This window comes from Brachyistius frenatus, unplaced genomic scaffold, assembly GCF_029030835.1.
Source record: "Brachyistius frenatus isolate BFR_SWC_R1_liver_20210118 unplaced genomic scaffold, ASM2903083v1 Contig_108, whole genome shotgun sequence".
NCBI lineage: Eukaryota > Metazoa > Chordata > Actinopteri > Embiotocidae > Brachyistius > Brachyistius frenatus.
Window position 1 is genome coordinate 1,362,501 of NW_027210707.1, and position 19,705 is coordinate 1,382,205.

At 42.2% G+C, this 19,705-nt stretch overlaps 1 protein-coding gene across 7 annotated transcripts in view; it reads left to right on the forward strand.

Moving 5' to 3' along the window:
- ccdc88ab (coiled-coil domain containing 88Ab) overlaps positions 1-12,784 on the forward strand; it is a 65,114-nt gene extending 52,330 nt beyond the window's left edge. The window contains exons 29-38 of one of the 7 annotated variants that reach the window (XR_011311498.1): positions 373-575; positions 943-990; positions 2,954-3,031; positions 5,150-5,386; positions 5,528-5,581; positions 7,086-7,175; positions 7,775-8,061; positions 8,534-8,987; positions 10,800-10,922; positions 11,626-12,784. Coding sequence is in view for 5 of the 7 variants with exons in the window: in XM_069712222.1 (XP_069568323.1) it covers positions 373-575; positions 943-990; positions 2,954-3,031; positions 5,150-5,386; positions 5,528-5,581; positions 6,368-6,454; positions 7,086-7,175; positions 7,775-8,061; positions 8,534-9,424 (1,975 nt within the window). In the remaining 2 variants the exon portion in view is untranslated. Of the gene's footprint in view, positions 1-372; positions 576-942; positions 991-2,953; positions 3,032-5,149; positions 5,387-5,527; positions 5,582-6,367; positions 6,455-7,085; positions 7,176-7,774; positions 8,062-8,533; positions 10,923-11,625 lie in introns of those variants that run through there. The other 6 variants (XR_011311499.1, XM_069712222.1, XM_069712218.1 and 3 more) reach the window with 6 other exon arrangements.
- The last annotated feature ends 6,921 nt before the right edge of the window (positions 12,785-19,705 follow it).

Here is a 19,705-nt window from a genome sequence, read left to right on the forward strand (position 1 = left end):
CCGTTACTGATGTACATCTTTACATGTGAATCAGTGACTCAGATAAGCAGATGCGCCTTGCTTGTTGACTCTTAGACGGGTGAAAAGGCAGAAAGCGCTGCAGCCGCAGGAAGCGGTGCATCAAATATTTATGGTCTGCAGAACATTAAACGGTTGTATACTGCAACATTTTCTACCTCATGGATCATCTGAGGGAAGATTTGGAGGCTGAAATAAATACTTAAAGTAAACACATGATACAAATCAGACAGTTAAGAAATATTCAGCCCTCATACTCGTTTTATGTCGGCGTGCATCGTTTTTCTATCCTGTTTTTCTATTGTCTTCCGTTTCTTGATGGTCTCACTCTCGTCCTCGTCTCTCCTTTTACAGGCGCGGCAACTGGATCACTCTGAAGATGAGGAAGCTGATCAAGCCGAAGAGCCGGGACAGGATACGCTCCCTCACGCTGACTCCGTCTCGTTCGGAGTCTGGCGACGGTTTTCTGACGTTTCCTCAGGACAGCCAGGACAGCTCATCGATTGGCTCCGGCTCCAACTCGCTGGATGACTCGCTCACTCAGAAGAGGAGCAGCAGTGAGTTCAAAGGAAACACACAAACACACACAGATGTCGACCCAAGTCTGAGTAGAATCGGCGTAATGGACTGACGGAATTTGTCTCTCCAGATAAGTTTCTTGTATAAACAACCGTGTACGGTAAAAGAAGATAAAATACTGTTTCTTACACAAATGTACATGCTAAATAATTTGCGAGCATGTACAGTGTAATGCTGCCGAATACTGATACCCTCATCTACCCAGACTGAGAAGCATACTGCTGTTTGGAGTGTGTGTGTGTGTGTGTGTGCAGGTTTGTATGCCTGAGTGGATGAACGGTTGAACGGTTTCTCCCCTCCTAACTGCTCCTCTGCTTTTTTATCTCTCTCTCTCTCTCTGCGAAGGGAGGAGAGGGCAGCAGTCCCATGCCCAAGTGCAGGGCTCCTCCAATGGTATGCTGCGGAAGGGGAGGGTGGGTGGGGCTTATGACCCCACCTTTACGTCTCTCGGGGCATGTTTTCGTGAGTCCATTGTCCGTGTCACTCAGCTGTCTTAGAGGTTACGGTTGAGCTGCGCAGCACCACAAGGTTGACTCAGACCTGGTTAGAAAAAGTAGAGGCATTTCTTGTGTTTGAAACAACATTGGGTGTGCTTGATTTTTGTTGATTTCTACTGGCTGTGGCTATAAGTTATGAAAAAAAAACCATCACTGTCTGACATTTAATTTTACTCCCAAGAACGATATATTTTTTTATTGATTGAGACGACGACATTTTAAAGGGTCGCTCCACCAGTTTTGCATATCAAAAAGTTAATTTTAGCATTTTTTTTTTATCAATTTGTTGGTGTCACTTTAGTTAGAAAGTGATCATATCTAGTTAAGCCTGCTGAAACCAAACTGTCAGCAGTCGATTTGCATTGTGGGTAATGTAGGCGCCAGTTTTTGACCATGTGAAATTGTAGCATAGATGTCGTTTAACCTTGATCGGGTGTTAAACTGAATCAAGTGCACCTCATATGGTTCAAATATCGGACTACAGGTAAATTTGGTCCCAGGTCTGTTTCATTGTTAACATCCTCCTCTAACTCTTCTAAGGCTCGTTAGCTTTCAGTTACCGACATGTCAACCTGCTGATCTGTGCAGCTCACCTGTAGAGAAGAAAGAAACCCCCTTTATCATAGCGTCATAGCTATTAAAAGGTGCAATGCAACGTTGCTCACTTACAGGTCGGTCATGTTCATTTGTACTTACACTTATTACAATAAGCATATACTGTAAATCTACTCGCTTCAAGGTGAAACAGGAAATATTTTCCGTATATTTTTCACATCAGTGTCAAGTCACAGAACTGTGTACAAAATATGTGTTTGAAAAGTTGTAAGAGAAGGGAAATATAGCTTTTAACATCCGTGTAGTACAATGTATGATACAACAACTACCACAGATATCACACAGTCGCAGTAAAACAAATTAGCAGCTTCTTATTCTTTGTTGTTCTTGAAAACGTCCGCGCTGGAAACGCTGCAGTCGTCACCGGTGCTGTTAACCTCGCCCCCCTTTTCACTCTCCTGATTGCACCCTTTAATACTCCTCGTCCTCTGTCTCATCCAGAAGTGGTAATGTGTCGACAGTGGTGTTGTTGTTGTGTACAGTCAGTCGCTAGTTTGGTATACCGCGGTTTAAACCATTAACATGAGAGTGTGTGTTGATGATTGTGTGCTGAAACGAGGTGCGTGTGTGTGTATTTTTTTAATAATGTGTTTACGTTTTTATATTTGTTTATATGATGTGTTTTAGTATATAAAAGTCTGCCCTTTTAAAAGTGTTATTCAGATTGTTTTTTTAAAAGTCAAAGGGAAGTCTTTCAGTCCACCCAAAAAGGATTTAATTTAAAAATCAAAATCATGAAATGGGAAAAAACAGAAAGAAATTAGTGGGTCCGAGGAAATTAAAGCGGTAAAAATGTACGAAGCCATCTTAAAACAAAACGTGACGTTTGTTTTTGTTGAGATTTTTTTCAGCTCCAATAACTTTATCTTGCACTGATATCTTTTTTTAACAGCATTTTAATGATATCCCAGTAAAAAGAGTCTATTTGTATTGATTGGAATAACTATCTATCAAATAAGCTTTTAAATAATGTGATCCTCCTGATTTGAAGTCATATTTTAGTGTCTGTGTCTATTGTATTGTTGTCTGGTGTCCAGTTGAGTGTCCAGGGGCTCAGCTCACTCTGCATCTCTCCCCTGGATCTCTCTGTGAAAACGTTAACCACATCCCTCTGTTCTGCCCTCCTCTTTTTTTTTCTTTTTTCCTGCACCTCCCCGTGGGCTCGTTCTGTTCTGTCGCTGTCCCTCCGCTCTCCCTCCGCTGTTTGTCTGTTTGTCTGTATGTTTCTGTCTGCGCTCTGACAGCTATAAAAAGGTTGCCTTTCATGAGGAACAGATCCAAGGACAAAGACAAGGCCAAGGCCATCTACCGGCGCTCCATGTGTAAGACCTCCGTTAGCCGCCGCGCTAGCCTTCCCCTGCTCTCCTCTCCCTCGGACCGTCACGCTGGGAGAAACAAAGAAGGAGCAGTCACTGATGTCAGGGCTGCAGTGTGGAGCAGTGACAGCTCAGGTTTCAGTCACAGCTGCTGTATTTGATATTTAACACAGAGGGTCGATGTTTTGGTGATGTCAACTGATACGTTTGAGATTTAAAAATTTCACTTCAAAATTTGTCACACTGTCACCCCTGCTGCTTCCGGTGACATCAGTGACTTGTCCTTGTAGTTTGTTCCTAGTCATCCGCACCCCTCCATCACCTCCTCCGCCCTACGTCTGCCGCCTCCACTCTCCTGTAGAATATCATCTCTAAGGCTTTATTAGCTTTCACCAATGTAGCGTCACTTTGTTCTCACCATCCACAGACAAACTCATAACTTTTTCTCAAAGCAATGATGTTCAAATAAATGCATTAGGACTAAAGTGATAAAAAAAAAAAAAAAAAAAACTGACATGACAGTAGGAATTTCCTCTGTCTCTAGATGCGTCTCTTGTAGTGTCATGCTGTTTGATTTTCATCTCTCGACCAAAGCTTATCTTTCAGTTCGGTCCCTCTGGGGATCGTTGCGTAATGGGCAACTTATTGGGCAGCTTTTGTCGTGTGCTCTGTGGTTTCATTTTGTTTGTGTGTACCGAATGAAAGGCTCAGTGTGTGTGTGAGGGTGTCTGTTCAGGTGAGACAGTGGGGAGAGACTGTGGGTTTGCTTTGCCTTTCATGCGCCTGTGGTGTGTTTGCTCTCATCTTTGATTTCAGCATGGCAAAAAAAACAAAAATCACCAACCGCCTGATCAACGCTCGCACTCACCATGGAGGACTTGAAATGGAGCCTCTCTTCTCTCTCTGTCTCTCTCTCTCTCTTTCTTCTGTCAGCGTGCTGCATTTCAGATCTTATTCTGCTGACATGGACTCGCCTTTCGCTACGATCTGTTGTGTACACTTATCACTGTTGCACACAGCAGCTCTGCATGCCTCTCTACCGTTGCACTCGGCTCAGCAAACGAAGTGCATACAGACAGTCAGTTATTGCTAAAGTTTATCTGGCCAAGGCAGGCCAGGATGAGCCAGGATGCAAAGCTGTGCAGCTGCCATCTTTATGCACTTTGATAGACATCAAACATACTGTATGCCTGCATGTGGCTTGAGTTCTTAAAGGTTTGAACTTGTGTGCTGTGAGATTCATTTAATATTGAATACTGAGTTCGTTGTAATTTTGATCATGATCTCGCCAAAAAGATAAATTCTCTGCCATCTTTCCATGCTTACTGTTTGAGTTGAGCCTCCATCTTTATGAGTCTGTTAGATTAAGTCCCCGTGAACAAGTTAAGTCCAGTTCAGACCAAAGATTTGTGAAGAAGTTGCAGCAGTGTGACCTGGCCCATCTCACCTTGACTCAAACCAGCTGAGTCAGGTTGCAAATTGGCAGTTTTAAAATATAAGGCACCTCTTTCAACAGCCAATCAGCTCGCAGCAAAGTGAGGCAACACCAACTCCTCTGAATAACAGAACTGCTCCTGAAAAAGATGAGCGAAACTGACAAAACAGAGCAGATCTCTTGTCTCAGTTTCGCAGCTTTCTTTTGCATAAACATTGTGGATATTTCGTTAAAACACATTTGGGAGGCACCAAGTTCTTGACCATGAAGTTTTTTTCTTTGTTTGTTTTTGATTTTGCATATTTTAAGACATTTTAAATTATATCCAGCTATTAAAAACCCTACAAAGCTGGCAGTTTAGACGGGTACAGAGAGTTGTTGGTACAAACCGGCAGCTTTAAGGATACAGCAGACTGGTGAATTGTAATTAGCTGCACGTTTCAGATCATCTTGTAGCAAATCTTTGGTCTTAACTGTCCCTAAATTATATTTTATAAACCCTTTTAGCCCCCCAGTTTGTATCTCCTTCATGTCTTAGAGGATACAAAATCTCTCTGGCAAAAACAGTACATGGATTTAAAAAAAAAACAACATTATTTGGCTGTAAAATTTGGGCCACGACTTGAGGTGAGATAAGAGGTAGAAAAATATCTAATTGTAGTACTTCATCTCGCCATCCGTCCATTCAGCCATGAACGACCTGCTGCAGACCATGGCGATGGCGGCCAGTCCCGGGGCTCAGTGGGCCGGCAGCTCAGAGAACCTGGACGGGCCTGAAGGCGGAGACGGCGGCATGACGGGCAGCAGCAGGCGCAGCGGGCAGCGCATGAAGGAGCTCGCCTTCTCCACCAACGCCATCGACTGCACCGCCCTCACCCTGCCCACCGCAGGGCGCAGCAGGGCCAAGCTCCGGCTGCAGGTCAAAGGTCAGGATGCTCCTTTTTTTTATTCTCTAATGACTTCCTTTTTTGTTTGGTGTTTTCTGACCGTGTTTTAGAATATTAAAATTTTGTAGACTGGAGGTGAAAAAAGCAGCTCTTGAATTGCTCTCCTCTATATCTCAACAGATAATGCCTCCTGCGAGGACGTTGCCGGCTCCTCAGAGGACCCCAAGAGTCATGGTAAGACTGGACACCAGCGTAAAACTGCAGACGTGTCAAATTAAAAGAAAGAGTGTTTTTAGTTGCTTGTAGGGCTAGCAGGGAATCTGAAGTCCCTTCAAATGAGGAATGAGACTGAACAGACCCCCAAAAAGCAGGTCATGTCCTCCGAAGTGCTTCTCCTAATCTTTGGGCTGCTTTTCGATTAAGCCTCATCTACGGTCGCAATTTTATTTGAGAGCAAAAAAGAGAGAGATCAGTAGGATTGACTCTAATTCGGGCGTTAGGCTGTTATCCAGGGCGGTTAATCTGCAGCTAGGCAACTCTTCATCAGTCCTGTGCCACTCCAATGTAGATTACCCAGTTGTTAAAACAGCCACCAAACTGCTGGCACACATTTCTATCACTTAAGTTCAGTCTACACCGTGTTGCAATTAGTTTTTTCTGTCCTTTGCATTAATTTTGAAAAATGCATTTTGTATATTTTGGTTTTCACAGTTGGATTATTCTTACGCCGTCTAATGGACACAACTGACCTTTTAATGACCCTCTGTTGGACCAAATGGTCATTAGACTGCTTCTCCAGAGTTCCCATAATGCTCATTGCTATGAGACCCAGTTCATCTTTAATGGCTGAAGGAAACTCGCACACCGGACGTGACTTATAATGTATCGGCTATGAGGTCGTCTTTTTGAGACGTTATTATGAGTAAAGTCATTAATGGTAGTTTGACGTTTTTAGTTTGTCGTGTCATCATCTTGGTGTGTTGCGTTGTGTATGTACTGTATGTGTGTGTGTCTTATCAGGCCTGCAGGTGTATAGCAGTGCTCTGGCTTTGTGTCCTTCTCCTGTTGAGCTCAGCGCTATGTGCAGAGTGCCCTGTAACATCTGTAGTAAGTGAATATTACTCGGCACTGAAGAGGGGGGGGGGGAGGCACAGACAATGGGCTGTTTTTGTCTCTTTTTTTTTTTTCTTAGACATAATAACATCTCTATTCAGTAGTTTGGTGTCACCCACGTCCTGAAACCCAGATGGAAATGATTTCACGGTCACCTGCTTCCATATCAAACTATCCCTGTGACCACAGGAAAGACCAAGGTCACAATTGTCATCACTTCTGTCCTTTCCTCATCTTCCTCTTCGGTTCCGCTTTCTCATCCTCCTCCTCACTTTCACTCAAAGTCTCCCACTTCTTCTTTTATTACTGATTGACTCCCACTCTGTCGTCCTCTGTTTTTCACTACCCCTGTTTCCCTGAAGTGGACTTGTATTTATGTGTCCCTGCCCTCTCTGTCAGTAGTTCCTTTGTTTATTGAATGGCCATATTGGGGCTGCAGCCTGGCACCAAGCCACCCTTCCTGTCCCTCTGCCTGGCATGTGCCATCTGCTGCCTCAGCGGGAGACGTTCTGTCAGACTGTTAGCGTGCGCCTACGTGTTACTCCCCGTGTTAGTGCATGATGCCGCGGGTATAAATCCTAACTGTACGTGTTTGTGTGCGTCTTCCCTCTTGTCCCTTCCCCAGCCTCCAGACCCACCAGTCTCCATAGCAACAGGACCATCAGTAGTAACAGTAACAATAACTCCCACCTCATCTCTCCTCTGGAGGTCAAAGGTACGCTCCTCCTTCCTCTAACCCTCTTCCTCAGCCTCTCCTCCTGTCCACTAATAGTTAAGTCTTCCTCTTCTGCTGTTTTTTTTCTTTTCATGTTTTTACTCAAACCTACTTTAAAGACGTCTCCCGTGAACATTGGATCAAGTCAGTCTGTCCTGATTTAATGGTTAAAGATGACCATTTTCTTTTCTTTATGGAAGTTTCTCTTTACTTTGCTGCAGGTGATTTATTTAGCAAATCCGAGTAGGACAGATACAATTTTACTACACAATAGCATAAAAAAGATAAATCAATTAATATTCGATATAAATTTTGATTTATTTTCAACTCGCAGCTTATTGTAATTTCATTACATTCTTCTCCTTTCTTTGATTTTCAAGCATCAGTAATGGAGGAACAGAATAAATGTGAACAGATCTCACGTGCAAATGCAAATAACTAAGTAATAATATCACAGCAGTCTGCTTTACAGTTCCCTTTCTGAAAATGTGGGGATGTTTAATCAATACTAATCCTAGCAGTGAATGATAGCAGTCAACGCAGCTCATCGATTACTTTCCCCATCATGTAATCTCCGCTCCCCCCTCCGCCTCCCGCAGGCACGTTGAACGGCAGCCTCAGCAGGCCTCACAGCGAGAGCAGCGGCGAGTTCAGCCTGAGTCTGGACCAGGAGGTGTGGTCGAGCAGCGGCAGCAGCCCCGTGCAGCAGCCCATGTCCTCGCGCTCCTCCCACCAGAGCCCCCTGCAGCTGCGCCGGTCCCTCGACCCGTCCAGCGCCGCGGGCAGCCCCGGCCAGACCCAGACCCAGATCAGGAAGACGGGCTCCCCGAGCAATGAGGTGCTTTCCCTGCAGCAGTTCCTGGACGAGGGTATCGATCCTGCAGAGGTGAAGCCTCGTTGTAAACCTGCAGAAGTAGAACTAGATCAAGATTCTGTGGAAAGCTGAAGTTCAGGATACATTTTTAGCAACAATTCATCTGCTGATCGTGTTCTTAATTCATCATCTTATCTGTAAAGTGCAGCAGTATTGACATAATTTCTCAGAGCTCATGATGATGTCTTCGTCTCCTTTCTTTTGACCAACAGTCTAAAAATCAAAAAAATATATTTTGTAAATTAACTCGTACTACAGAAATCTTTGGCCGTTTTGTGGAAAGAAAGTTACTGGAATTCCTTTTATGAATTTTATGCTGATTAGTTTTCACTCAGTCAACTAATTCAAAACGTAATCGTGGACTAATTCATTTTCAAGACATGACGGGGTGTTAAACATGATCAGACCAACAACATAAAGGATTGGAAGATGGTTTTAACAGTTCTGTTCTTGATGCTGTTTCTTTGTTTTGTTTGCTCTGTAGTCTGGCAGTCAGGAGAACCTCACTGTCGACTCTCCTCGCCTCTCCACCTCCTCTGAGCATGTGCAGAAAGAGCGCACCTTAACAAAGGGGCGGGGCATATTACGCTCGTCCAGCGGGAGAGCAGCACCAGTCAGCATTGACCGGCCCCCGCGATCCTGTGGACAACCGGGGCGCCCCACCCTGCGGAAGGCCGAGAGCACCCGCGTGAGAGGCTCCGCCCCCATCCGCTCCAGCCTGTCCATGCAGGGCAAAGCCACGTCGGTCTCAGACCGCCTGGACTCCGCCTCCTCTACGCTGCCCCGGGCCAGCAGCGTCATCTCCACCGCCGAGGGAACCACACGGCGCACCAGCATCCACGACATGCTGTCCAAGGACCAGCGGCAGCCCGTGTCCGTCGACACTCATCCTCCTGTGGCTTCCACCAAGGCCGGGCTGCGCTCCCAGCCTACACCCAGTGAGTACCACCCCACCAGCACCAACCGAAAGGGACCCCTTACCACCGTCACCTCCCCTCTGCCCAAGTCACTCAGCTTACCTTGCCATAGCTTGGAGGACCCCGACCTCTCCACCCTCGAGTCTTTCCTCGGCCCTTCCTTCACTGTAGAGTCGGTGTTCATGGACTCCATCTTTAGTGAGCCAGCAGACAAAAACCTCCCCTTCCTGTCTCTCAACCCCACCCTAGTTAGCAACATCAGCGGGCCCCCTGTCACAAGTAAGCCTCCCCCTCCTCCTCCTCCTGTGCCCAACCACATTTCCACCCAAAACCAGACCCCCCCTCACAGCCAGTCGAACGGCCAGAGCCGGTCCAGCTCAGCCAGCGAGGATGTTGAGCCCAGTAATCTGAACCCAGAGGACAACCAGTCTCTGTGGTACGAGTACGGGTGTGTGTGAGTGACGAGGGGGGGGGGGGAGGTTTCTGGCTTACTAACAACGGGGACACTGAACGGATGGATAAAAACCAAACCCTTCACCTCTGCATGTGTTTATCAGAGCCCTATATGTCTCTGTGGTGCATTTGGGTCGTTCTTTTCTGTTTGCTGTGGTGCTGACTGATATTTTGTTTGGTTTTTTATTTTACTTTTTTCCTCTTCTGTTATGTGAGGTGGGACTTTGACAAATCCTCCGTCCATATTATTGTTTCCTCATCAAATCTGTTTCACTAGCTAACACTATACTATTATCTGCTCCAGTTGGGTTTATACATCGCACACGAGTATTTCTGCAACGAGGAAAAATATATATTCATATATTGGAGATTCATCAAAAATGTTATTTCATATGATGCCAAAAACACGCCGAGTCATGACAGAGTCGTTGAATTTGTTACCAGGATCAACGAAAAGCAGCAGAACCTCTTCATGTCAAAAATAGCTGTCTGAGGGAGAGCAAAGCATTATGGGTCTTGCAGTGTCAGATAATAGATTCACTTTCCACTGATGTTTTGCTGTATGAGAGTCCTCTTCACTGTTTTTGCATTATCCACTAAACTGCATGGCTTCGTTGTCTCTGAAACACTCATTTTGATTGCCGTGATCAAAATGGTTATCATGTTGTTGTTGGGTTTTTTGTTTTGTTTTGTTTTTTTAAATGGTGTGTACTGTGTTTCTTTTTGTACATTTGAATACCTTATCTGTATTTTATTTCATATATATTCTAACTGGACCCTTTTGCTCGCTGGATGATGGGTTTATGATCTGCCGGATCTGACCTCTGAGCCTCTTGGGGCTGGTGACAAAATGATGAAGCTTCATTCCCAAATTGATCAGAGAGGTGTGTTTAGTTGGATAACTGAAAGTTGACAGTGACGGTATCAGGATAAAGTTGAACATCGTGATTGTTAAATTGGGGTTTTAAGCGGTTTTTGATAGTTGTTGAAACACAAAGTCAATACTGTAAGTTGAGAATAGTTTCAGATTGTTTTTGGGAATGAAGCTAACATCATTTCTTTTGGTATTTGGAAACTTTGATTTACTCCTCCTGACGCACCACAACCTGAGATAATGTTTGATGATGTGTTTCAGACTGACAAGATCTTGTACAGACTGTTGTAACCGTTAAGTTATGATCAGCGACGAGCACTACTTCCTGTGCCAGTACTAGTAGAAACGTCTGCTTCTAGGTCCTTATTTATTTCTGCTTTTGTACTCTGTACTTGCTGTTTTGAAGCTGCTTTATTATATTTATCTTGATCCACAGTGTATGCAGGTATAAAGAAAATGAAACTGTCTTCTGCAGATGTAACATAAACATTGCCTTTGTCCTACAGATGTGGAGGGCAGAAAGTCTAAAAGCAGGAGCGGGGAGCCGCAGCAAAGCTGCTAAACCCTGCCCCCCCCCAACCTTCCACCCCCCCACCCTCGTCTGTCAGCTACCATGCTGCGAGCGCGTGGTGAGTGAGCGCTGCTTGAGCGGGAGGAAAAAGGGGAGGGGGGTGGTGTCGGTCTTGTCTCCATGGGAACCTAAAACATGGTGTAACAGATGTCGTCCATCCTGCTGTGCACTTGCCTTCCCTGCTTCCTTAAGCTGTTACCCAAAAGCCGCCCCCCTCCTCCCCCTCTCACTGTCCTGTCCGTCCCCTCACTGTCCCTGTGGTGCCAAACGCCTGTTCACAGAGCCTGATGGGACCCTGGTCTGCATGGCATATGGGCCGTTTTACCATGTTGCTCCGAGTGGATGAACACTTTGCCTGTTTTTTTATTTTTTGTATTTTTGTATTTTTCCCTGACTCGAGGAGTTGTGCGGCTCCAGCAGCTCACCGTATCCCTCCTTCATGATGCGTCCTGTGCTGTTGGTGACTGCTGAGTGTTTTGTAATGGTGATACAGTTGCTGTTTTCAGGTTGCTTATCATTGCTGCATGGCTTTGGTGTAGCGCTGAAATCCTTCCCCTCCTCCTTTGCATGTAGATCCAGGCTCGGCTGCTTCCCTCTGTCTCCTCGTTACATCACTGTCTTTACCGATACAATTTCTGACTCTAACCTTCTTCTCTCTCTCTTTTTTTTATTCTCTTTGTTCTATTTTCTTTCAACTTTTCTTCTTTATTTTTCTTTCTTTTCTATTTCTTTCACCTCCTCTTTGCTTGGTTGGGACTCAGAGAGAAAGGTGGCCTTGGAGCTGTGTGTCTGAAGCCTAGTAGAGTTAATCTGCTGAGACCGTCTACAGTGAGAAAAGATTGTATATCCCAGTTTGATTCCTTTTTTTTTTTTTTTTTTTTTAAACCCAGGACCGTTCAGTAGAGAAAAGTGGCTTCCTTCTCTGTTTTGTTTTTCTTCCTTGAATCAAGGAAACAACATAAAAATACTAGATGTTGCAGTGACAGTTTTTTGGGTTTTTTTCCATAAAGACTGCTGTGGCAGATTGCACTGCCTCTTGTCCTTCAGTGTGGCGGACAGCTAGATGTGCACTAGTCTCTGCGGACTAAGATTAAAGTGCCAATGTTCACACAACAGCCAAAAGGGTAATCTTAAACCAGACTGATGATGACTCTGTTATGGATCTTCTGCGCAACTTCAAAGTCAGACGGACCTCTTTCTGCCTAACGCTCATAAAAAATGAGTCCTTTTGAAACAGGCAGACGACACAAGCAAAAAAGACATAAAGCATGTCAGCACAGAACATTTCCAGCTACTGCATCGGACTGAAGAATCACAATCTGCATGGAGCAATCAATCAGCCAATCATCCCACTTCCTTTATCCAATCACAGAGGAGGACAGTGTTCAGTGGGATGCCAGGATGCCAAATGGACTTGGACAGGAAGCCATGACAGCTCTGTGATTGGTGTGTATCACGTGCCAATCATGAGCAAAGCTTGTGTTATCTGAGAGAGAGAGAGAGAGAAAGAGAGAGAAAGAGAGACTGATCACCAGAGCATTCCAGGTCACCTACAGTTGGCAGCCATGGCTCACGCCACCACAGATAAAACACCCTGAAATAAACCCTCCTCACTGTTCATCTTCGCTTATTTCATCCGGGATACTCAACCAAATGGTATCATCTCATTTATCGCTTCCCATCCCGTTCTGATAAGAAAAATAACAATAAAAGCACACACACAGTATTTCTAACGATGCACTCAGTTACGTACAGTTGGTAAATCAGACTGGAGTATAGGTGACCTGCGACCTGCCGGGTACGTACAGAACAGCTGTCTGTTGTTGTGTTGAACATGATGGTGTAACGAGACCCAGTGTTTTCCTCCTTTTCAACTTTTACATGAATTCATTTGATGTAATTAAAATTCATCAGGACTACCGTGTGCGCTCTGTATCTATTTTGTCCTTACAGGTGTTAGTCTAACCCTAGAAATCGACTGATATTCATAAAGATAAGGTATTTGTGGGGAATGCCGTGACTGAATGAGTGAAAAGGATGAGCAGAGGGGACACCGTTTTCTTCTTCCTTTTAGTTTTTGCACGAAATTCAGTTAAAACTGCTGAAAGTGTTTCAGAGAGTTTGGTCCAACTTTATGATCATTTTGATAAAATATAAAAATTCTGTGCACAAAAGTATGTATCAGTAATAATTATCCAGCCTAGTAGTGGATCATTTAAACTATATTCATACATTGTGTTGCCTTTAAGTACTTAAATAAGCTAATATCCATTATTACACAGGACTTTCTATATTTCTATTCATTTATTGTCATTTTGACTTGAATTATCTGAATAATTCTGCTTCTGGTGTTGCGTTATACAAAAAAATGTGTTTAATATTTTGTCCACCCTATTAATATCATAGAGGCTTGACTGGAAAAAAAAAACGTTTTTTTTATTTTATTACGATACGTTTATATTTACATTCTGTGATCGATTTTGTAGAGCCTACAACTGATGCGCTATCACTTGCCATATTTTGTCCATTTCTACTTAAAAACAAAAAGTTTCAAATATTCTGGTGCCCCTCATGGATGAACACGAGGGTGGACAAAACAACCTGAAAAGACTTGCACTCCTACAGCAGTGACGGCTCGTGGTAGACTTTTTAAAGACTTAGGAACTTATGTTGTCGACACATTTTTTTTATTTCCATGAATTTGCGCTTTTTAGTTTACGGAGCCGGGAGTGGCCGTAGAGATAAAAAAAAAAAAATTCTAATTGACGCACGAAATACTAAATCGAGGCCATGATTTAGTATGTTGTGGGAACATTTTAATAACTCGTGTGCATGATTTAGTATCTCGTGGGAACAATTTAGTAACTTGTGGGCATGATTTAGTATCTTGTGGGAACAATTTAGTAACTCGTGGGCACACGTTTAAAAAAAATATTTTTTTCCATCTATGGCCGCCTATCGCCACTCCACACAAAACTAACCAAATTTTGTAGATAAAGGTTGAGTTAATTTTCATCACGTTGCTCAGTTAGAAAGTGATTGAGAAAATTGGCTCAATTATCTTTATCTTACCTTACCTTAATTGTGTGAAATATAAAGAGGAATGTGCTTCAGAACCTGTGCAAATCAAATCTAGCCCTTTTTTTTGTTGTGGCGACCCACACACATCTCTGCTGACACCATCACCTCCCCAGACGATTAAACACTGACGCAGATAATGAAAACCTTTCATGGCTCCCAGTGCCTGCTTACCCACACAGTAGCGTGAGCACAATTATTTTCTGCTCAATTACTGTGGAGGCTTAGATGGATATTTTGGTATAGCTCAGTGTTTGTGTGTCAGCGTTTGTTTGCCTTAGTGTGCGATTCATTAACTCTGTATTGAACCAGGTGCTCTTGTCTGTTGCATCAAAATCTATTATTCATGATGGTTTTAAGAAGTTTTGTCGCAAAGCAGGATCCACCTCCTCTTAACAGCTCTGAGTCTGTACAGACCAACAGCAGCATTCTGCACACACACTCAGTATAAAAGCAGGCAAAGCTGGAAACCCACAAACCACCTCTTTTGGCTATACACATGGAAACACATGAACATTTCTCCTCTTTTTTTTTTTTTTTTTTTTATTAATCCAGCCCGGGGATAAAATCTTCACCGACTACGAAGCAGCGCTGCTCTCTCTGAACCACCAGATGATCTACAGCTCCTCTTTTTTTTAACAGCCGCAGTTTCCTGTTAGTTATTTCACAGGAATTTACAAGTCACCACAAACATTTCAATTTGGGCTTGCTCATGTGGCCCTGAATACAGGGTGCGCTGACTAATACTGGGTAGAATTTCCTCTCGCCTCAAGTAACATATAATCTGTAATGACCTCCCCAAATACGGTAAAAGGACTATGAAGGTGGTTGGAAGGTTGATAAAGAGAGCTGAGTATTAAATCTTTTGAGGCCACATAAACAAGTCAAAACTACACAGCATTTTCTGATACTTTCCTTTACTCTGAGCATTACAATCTCAAAAACATGACATTACGAACGTTAGGCTTCATCCCTCCAGTGTTGAACAAACAAACCAGTATCACCTGCCACAAGCACATAATAATTTAAAACTGTTGAGGACCATGTGGTCGCAGCTTGATATCACACGTGTAATATACCTCCGTCATTCCACTGGAGGATACTGTGTCGGTGTCACGCTTTGACTCGCAGAGATGTGAAAAGTACCCGCGCACAAATGAGCAGCATCAAAGAAGAGTTCATGTGACGGAGGTCATTTGATGATGAGTCCACTAGTTTATTTTTAAACTATAACCACAAGCTTTTTGGTGGCTGAATCTAAGGCACCCTGCAGCACATGCCTAGATGAGATGACTCCGTATCCTAAAAATGAACCATCACAAACACAATAATAATAATAATAAGGTATGTTCTCATGGGAGAAAAAAACAGCACAAAAAACACTTTTGTTACACGCGTCACAGATCATCAAACATTCCTCCAGCATTTCTGGATTAACAAAATAATTGAAAGGTCTGACCTCTGTCCTCGCAGTGGAGGTCAGTGATCATCCTCCCTGACACTGTTCGTCTCCATCCGGTAGCGCTGTCAAAGGAAATCAATGCCAAACTCTCCCATCTCCAGTTCAAACGAATGAGACCCCCTGTGGCATGGTCAAATACTAATTGCATAACATTACAGGGCAGTGAGGATGTGTGTCTTGACCTTCTACCTCCTGCAAATATATTAAAGATGCTGATACATACCTTAGCTTGTGTAAATCAAGTGTTTTATTCATAGACACATAGAGATTATATTATCGTAGAGCTTACATTATAATGATTACAATGTAATTTGCCCCCCAACTCCATCACCAAGCTGCTAAATTTAGTTTCTGTCTGCTTTATTGCTTTATCTCGATCACCATGAGCACAGCAGAGTCTGATAGTCTCAAGATGAGCCTTAATGACTGCGCATTAGTGGCTGCAGACCAAAACGTGTTCAGCTCTTTGCAGTCGAGGCCTCCAGCCTTTAAATCTCTGTGTCCTCAGTTTGAGAGGCTTTTGAGCTCAACAACACTGCAGAGAGCCAATATTTAGGAATGCAGGGATCAGAGCTTAAATGGAACAATTTAGTTACACTTTATCACAAAAATCTAATTAACACTGATTTTGGCAGGATATTTTTTAATGAATCTGTGAAGATTATTCTCGGTGTGGGTTTTTGTTTCATGTTTAAACATAAAAGTGAATTTAGGTTTATTATAACTGTTGTAGAAAACATGACCCATGACGGTATTATCAATACAGGGATTGAAAAAAAAATACCCATTTTCTAAATTTTTATCTCATATTTTATCCATGTTATTAATTAATCAATGAACCCTGGTCTGATTGATTAGCAACGCATCAGCTTCTCTATTGTGTATCCTTCAGGCTTAGACATCCACCCATCTATGAATCATCATTCATATTGAGACAGTCTACACACACACGCACTCAATAAACTGACTGACAAAGCTAACATGCTACTGATCTGTAAATGAGAGCTGGATTTCTTTTGATTTTTCTAATAATACCTGATGTACCACAATAGGTAGGGCCTATATTGGCCCAGTATAAATATGTTTTTATCTACCATAAGGGGAACTGTTGTTAAAGTTGCCTATGTGATTCAATCCTCCCAAAACTAAAGAAATTTACTTTGACGATCTGATAAAATGTGATGCTTATCGATGAAACTGCATAACATGTATAATAATAGAGTTGAAATGCATTTCTATTTCTAATTTCTTTTTTCATTTCAGCCATTTCATGCAAAACTGCCAAACCTTTCACAACTTCAGCCTCTAAAATGTGAGGATTAATCCTTCAATCATTCTTAGGTTAACAAAATTAAACAGTGGGAGGGTGTTAATATTGTCTCAATAATGGTGATTCAATGGTGGTGGCTTTGCTCACAATTCTCTATATTTTTACATACCAATCAATCAGTAAAATCAATGAGAAAGTAATCAATAGATTAACCCACAGTGAAAGTAAGTAGTTCACACCCTGTATAAGATAGTTAAAAAATAGCTCTAATTGATTCAAGTACAACAGTAAAATGCTGCTTACATTTTTTATCAAAAATACTCATGACATAATTTATGATGGTTTTAGACACACACAGAGGCCATTTTATAACTTTTATATTTACATTTTTGTGATTGTATACCATTTTACTTCTACCTTAGGAACATTTTCAATTCAGGGCTTTTCTAGTGATGTATTTTTACAGTTTGGTACTTTTACTTAAGAAAAGGATCTCATCACCACTTTTTCTGTATCCCGCTGGCCAAGCAAGAAGCTTTTCCAACAGCTTCAGTTCTGCTCGACTTTGATCTGAGAGAGTGGAACGTCATTACGTGGCACCTTGCCCTGTGCTATAATGTAATTATCACGCTTGTGACAAAGAAAATTATGCCTCACCGGTTCAAGTAGCCAAGAGCTGTCTACACGGTGGTTCATTCAAGCTTATGCATGTCCATATCAATCTGATCAATTACTATTTTCACTGATAGAAGAGAAAAGTAAAAGGAGGAAACTAAATGCTGCAGTCTTTTCCGTGCAATGAAGCTAAAGGAGATACAATAAATATGGATTTCAGGTTTACACGTGAGAAAAGTCTGTTCCATGGATGTTTAGGGTGAGAGATAATCTCCCTTTAAGGACACAGCCAGGTCCACGTCTGGTTGCCAAGGACCCATAAAAAAAAAAACTCAGTTCACACCCCTGCTGAAAATCCCGTGGAATCGGCATGCGTGGGTGTTCATGTGTGTATAACGGAGATCATTGCAGAGCTCAAGCAGCCGGTCCTGTTGTCACCTCCTGAAACACGACAGCATGAAAATCATAAAATCACTTAAACCCTTTCAGTCCTAAAGTCATCGAAGCATACACACACACACACACACACACACACACACATAGCATACACACACACACACACACACTGAACATATACAAATAAGTGAAAGTCTGTTCAAGCAGGTTTAATTTTGCGTTCTGTAGTGTGTGGTGAATTTTGCCTCGTCATTACACATATCTCATCAACTACAATCATCAATTAGTCAAACTGTATCGACGTTTTATCTCTACAGAGCTGATCCAAATCATTGAAAGGGTCCCAGAGGTCGTAAAATGACTACTTGGTGGTTTAAGAATGGATATAGATTGACAATTGACAGAACTGTATGTTTGTCCATGGACATTTACGTTTGCAATATTCTCTGAAAAGTAAAGCCTCTTTGAAGACCAAGCAGCACAGCATCCTCCACTGAGCTGTTTATGAGCCTCGTAGTTCACCGTAAAACACTGCCTGGTCCATTACACACTAATAGACCACGGCTCTGCTTGGTATTAATGAGATCTCAGTGTGTCCCAGAGCCATGGAAACAAGATAATACTGGTAGAAACATTATTAGTAATGGGAATGTGCTCCTGTGTGTTTCACTGTGTGCTTGAGCGAATTCTCCCCTGCAATTAGCTGGAGTGTGTGTGTGTGTGTGTGTGTGTGTGTGTGTGTGTGTGTGTGTGTGTGTGTGTGTGTGTGTGTGTGTGTGTGTGTGTGTGTGTGTGTGTGTGTGTGTGTGTGTGTGTTTATTGCGTCAAAGTAATCTGGAGAGTGTTGGAGATGCTGTTAACACTCATCTGTTGCCATAACAACTGCAGCAGCCCCACTGTTATTGAGCTGGCTCACTGACTGACTGGAGGGCTTTGTGCTCGTAAACTAACTTCCAGACTGACTGTCTGATCTGCAAGGTCAGTTATTTACAGACGGATACACGGGCAGGCGACTGGACTGGCTGCTTGAAGCTACATTATTTCAGCAACACTTAAAGGAGCAAAAGCTACTTTTGATCATTTCTTACCTGCTGTGAAATTCAATTGAAAGTGTCTTAATGTTTCAGTGGTGTATGACAACAAAGTGGTCTTTGGCTGATTGAGCAAAAACAAAATATCAGCAAAAATTATGAAAAAAACCCCACATTGATTTCTACCGTGATGTGCATGTACAATCTAAAGGCAGTGGCTGTTCAGTTTCTTTGGTATAAAGTAATTATTATCTTAAGGTTATCTGTACAATCTTGACACCTAGTGGTCACAATTTTAAATTGCACATTTCGGTCTCAATGCGACAAAAATATAACAATGTTAATTGAGTCATCAACCCATAGAATTTGTGAAGTAGATTTGTTTTACTTTTTGTAACTCAACAATTATTTAACTACAGTTTATACAGTACAGAAAACAATAACTTATAAAACAGGATAACCATAAAAAGGCACAGAATAAGAAATAAAACATGTTCTGGTAATTATCAAATCAAATAAATAATAATTAAGAAAACATGTACATACATACCTACATAAATAATTAAAATCGAGGTCTTTTCAGAAATCCAAAAAGTTATATTTTTATGAATATATTTGGAACTTTGTAGAGCTTTCTTAAAATAATAATTTTAAAAAAAAGATTATATAAAAAAAAAAATAGAAGTGTTATATGTATAATTACACATTTGTGAAAATAGTGCTCGGCCAACATTTCCAGAGAAAGAAAAAGGGTCCTTTTTTTCCCTTCACATATCCAAATTTGAAATAATTTGCTAAATAAAACACTTGCAGTTAATAAAAAGTCTATATCATTGGGGTTTTTTTTTTTTTCCTCATTAAAACATTTCCTTGTAATTATTCACAGATAGATCATTCGTATAATAGATAAAGCGGAACTGATTTACATCGGTTGGGAGGACGCTTTTGATGTGACACACTCGATTCAGTCGGTCCAATCAGAAGACACG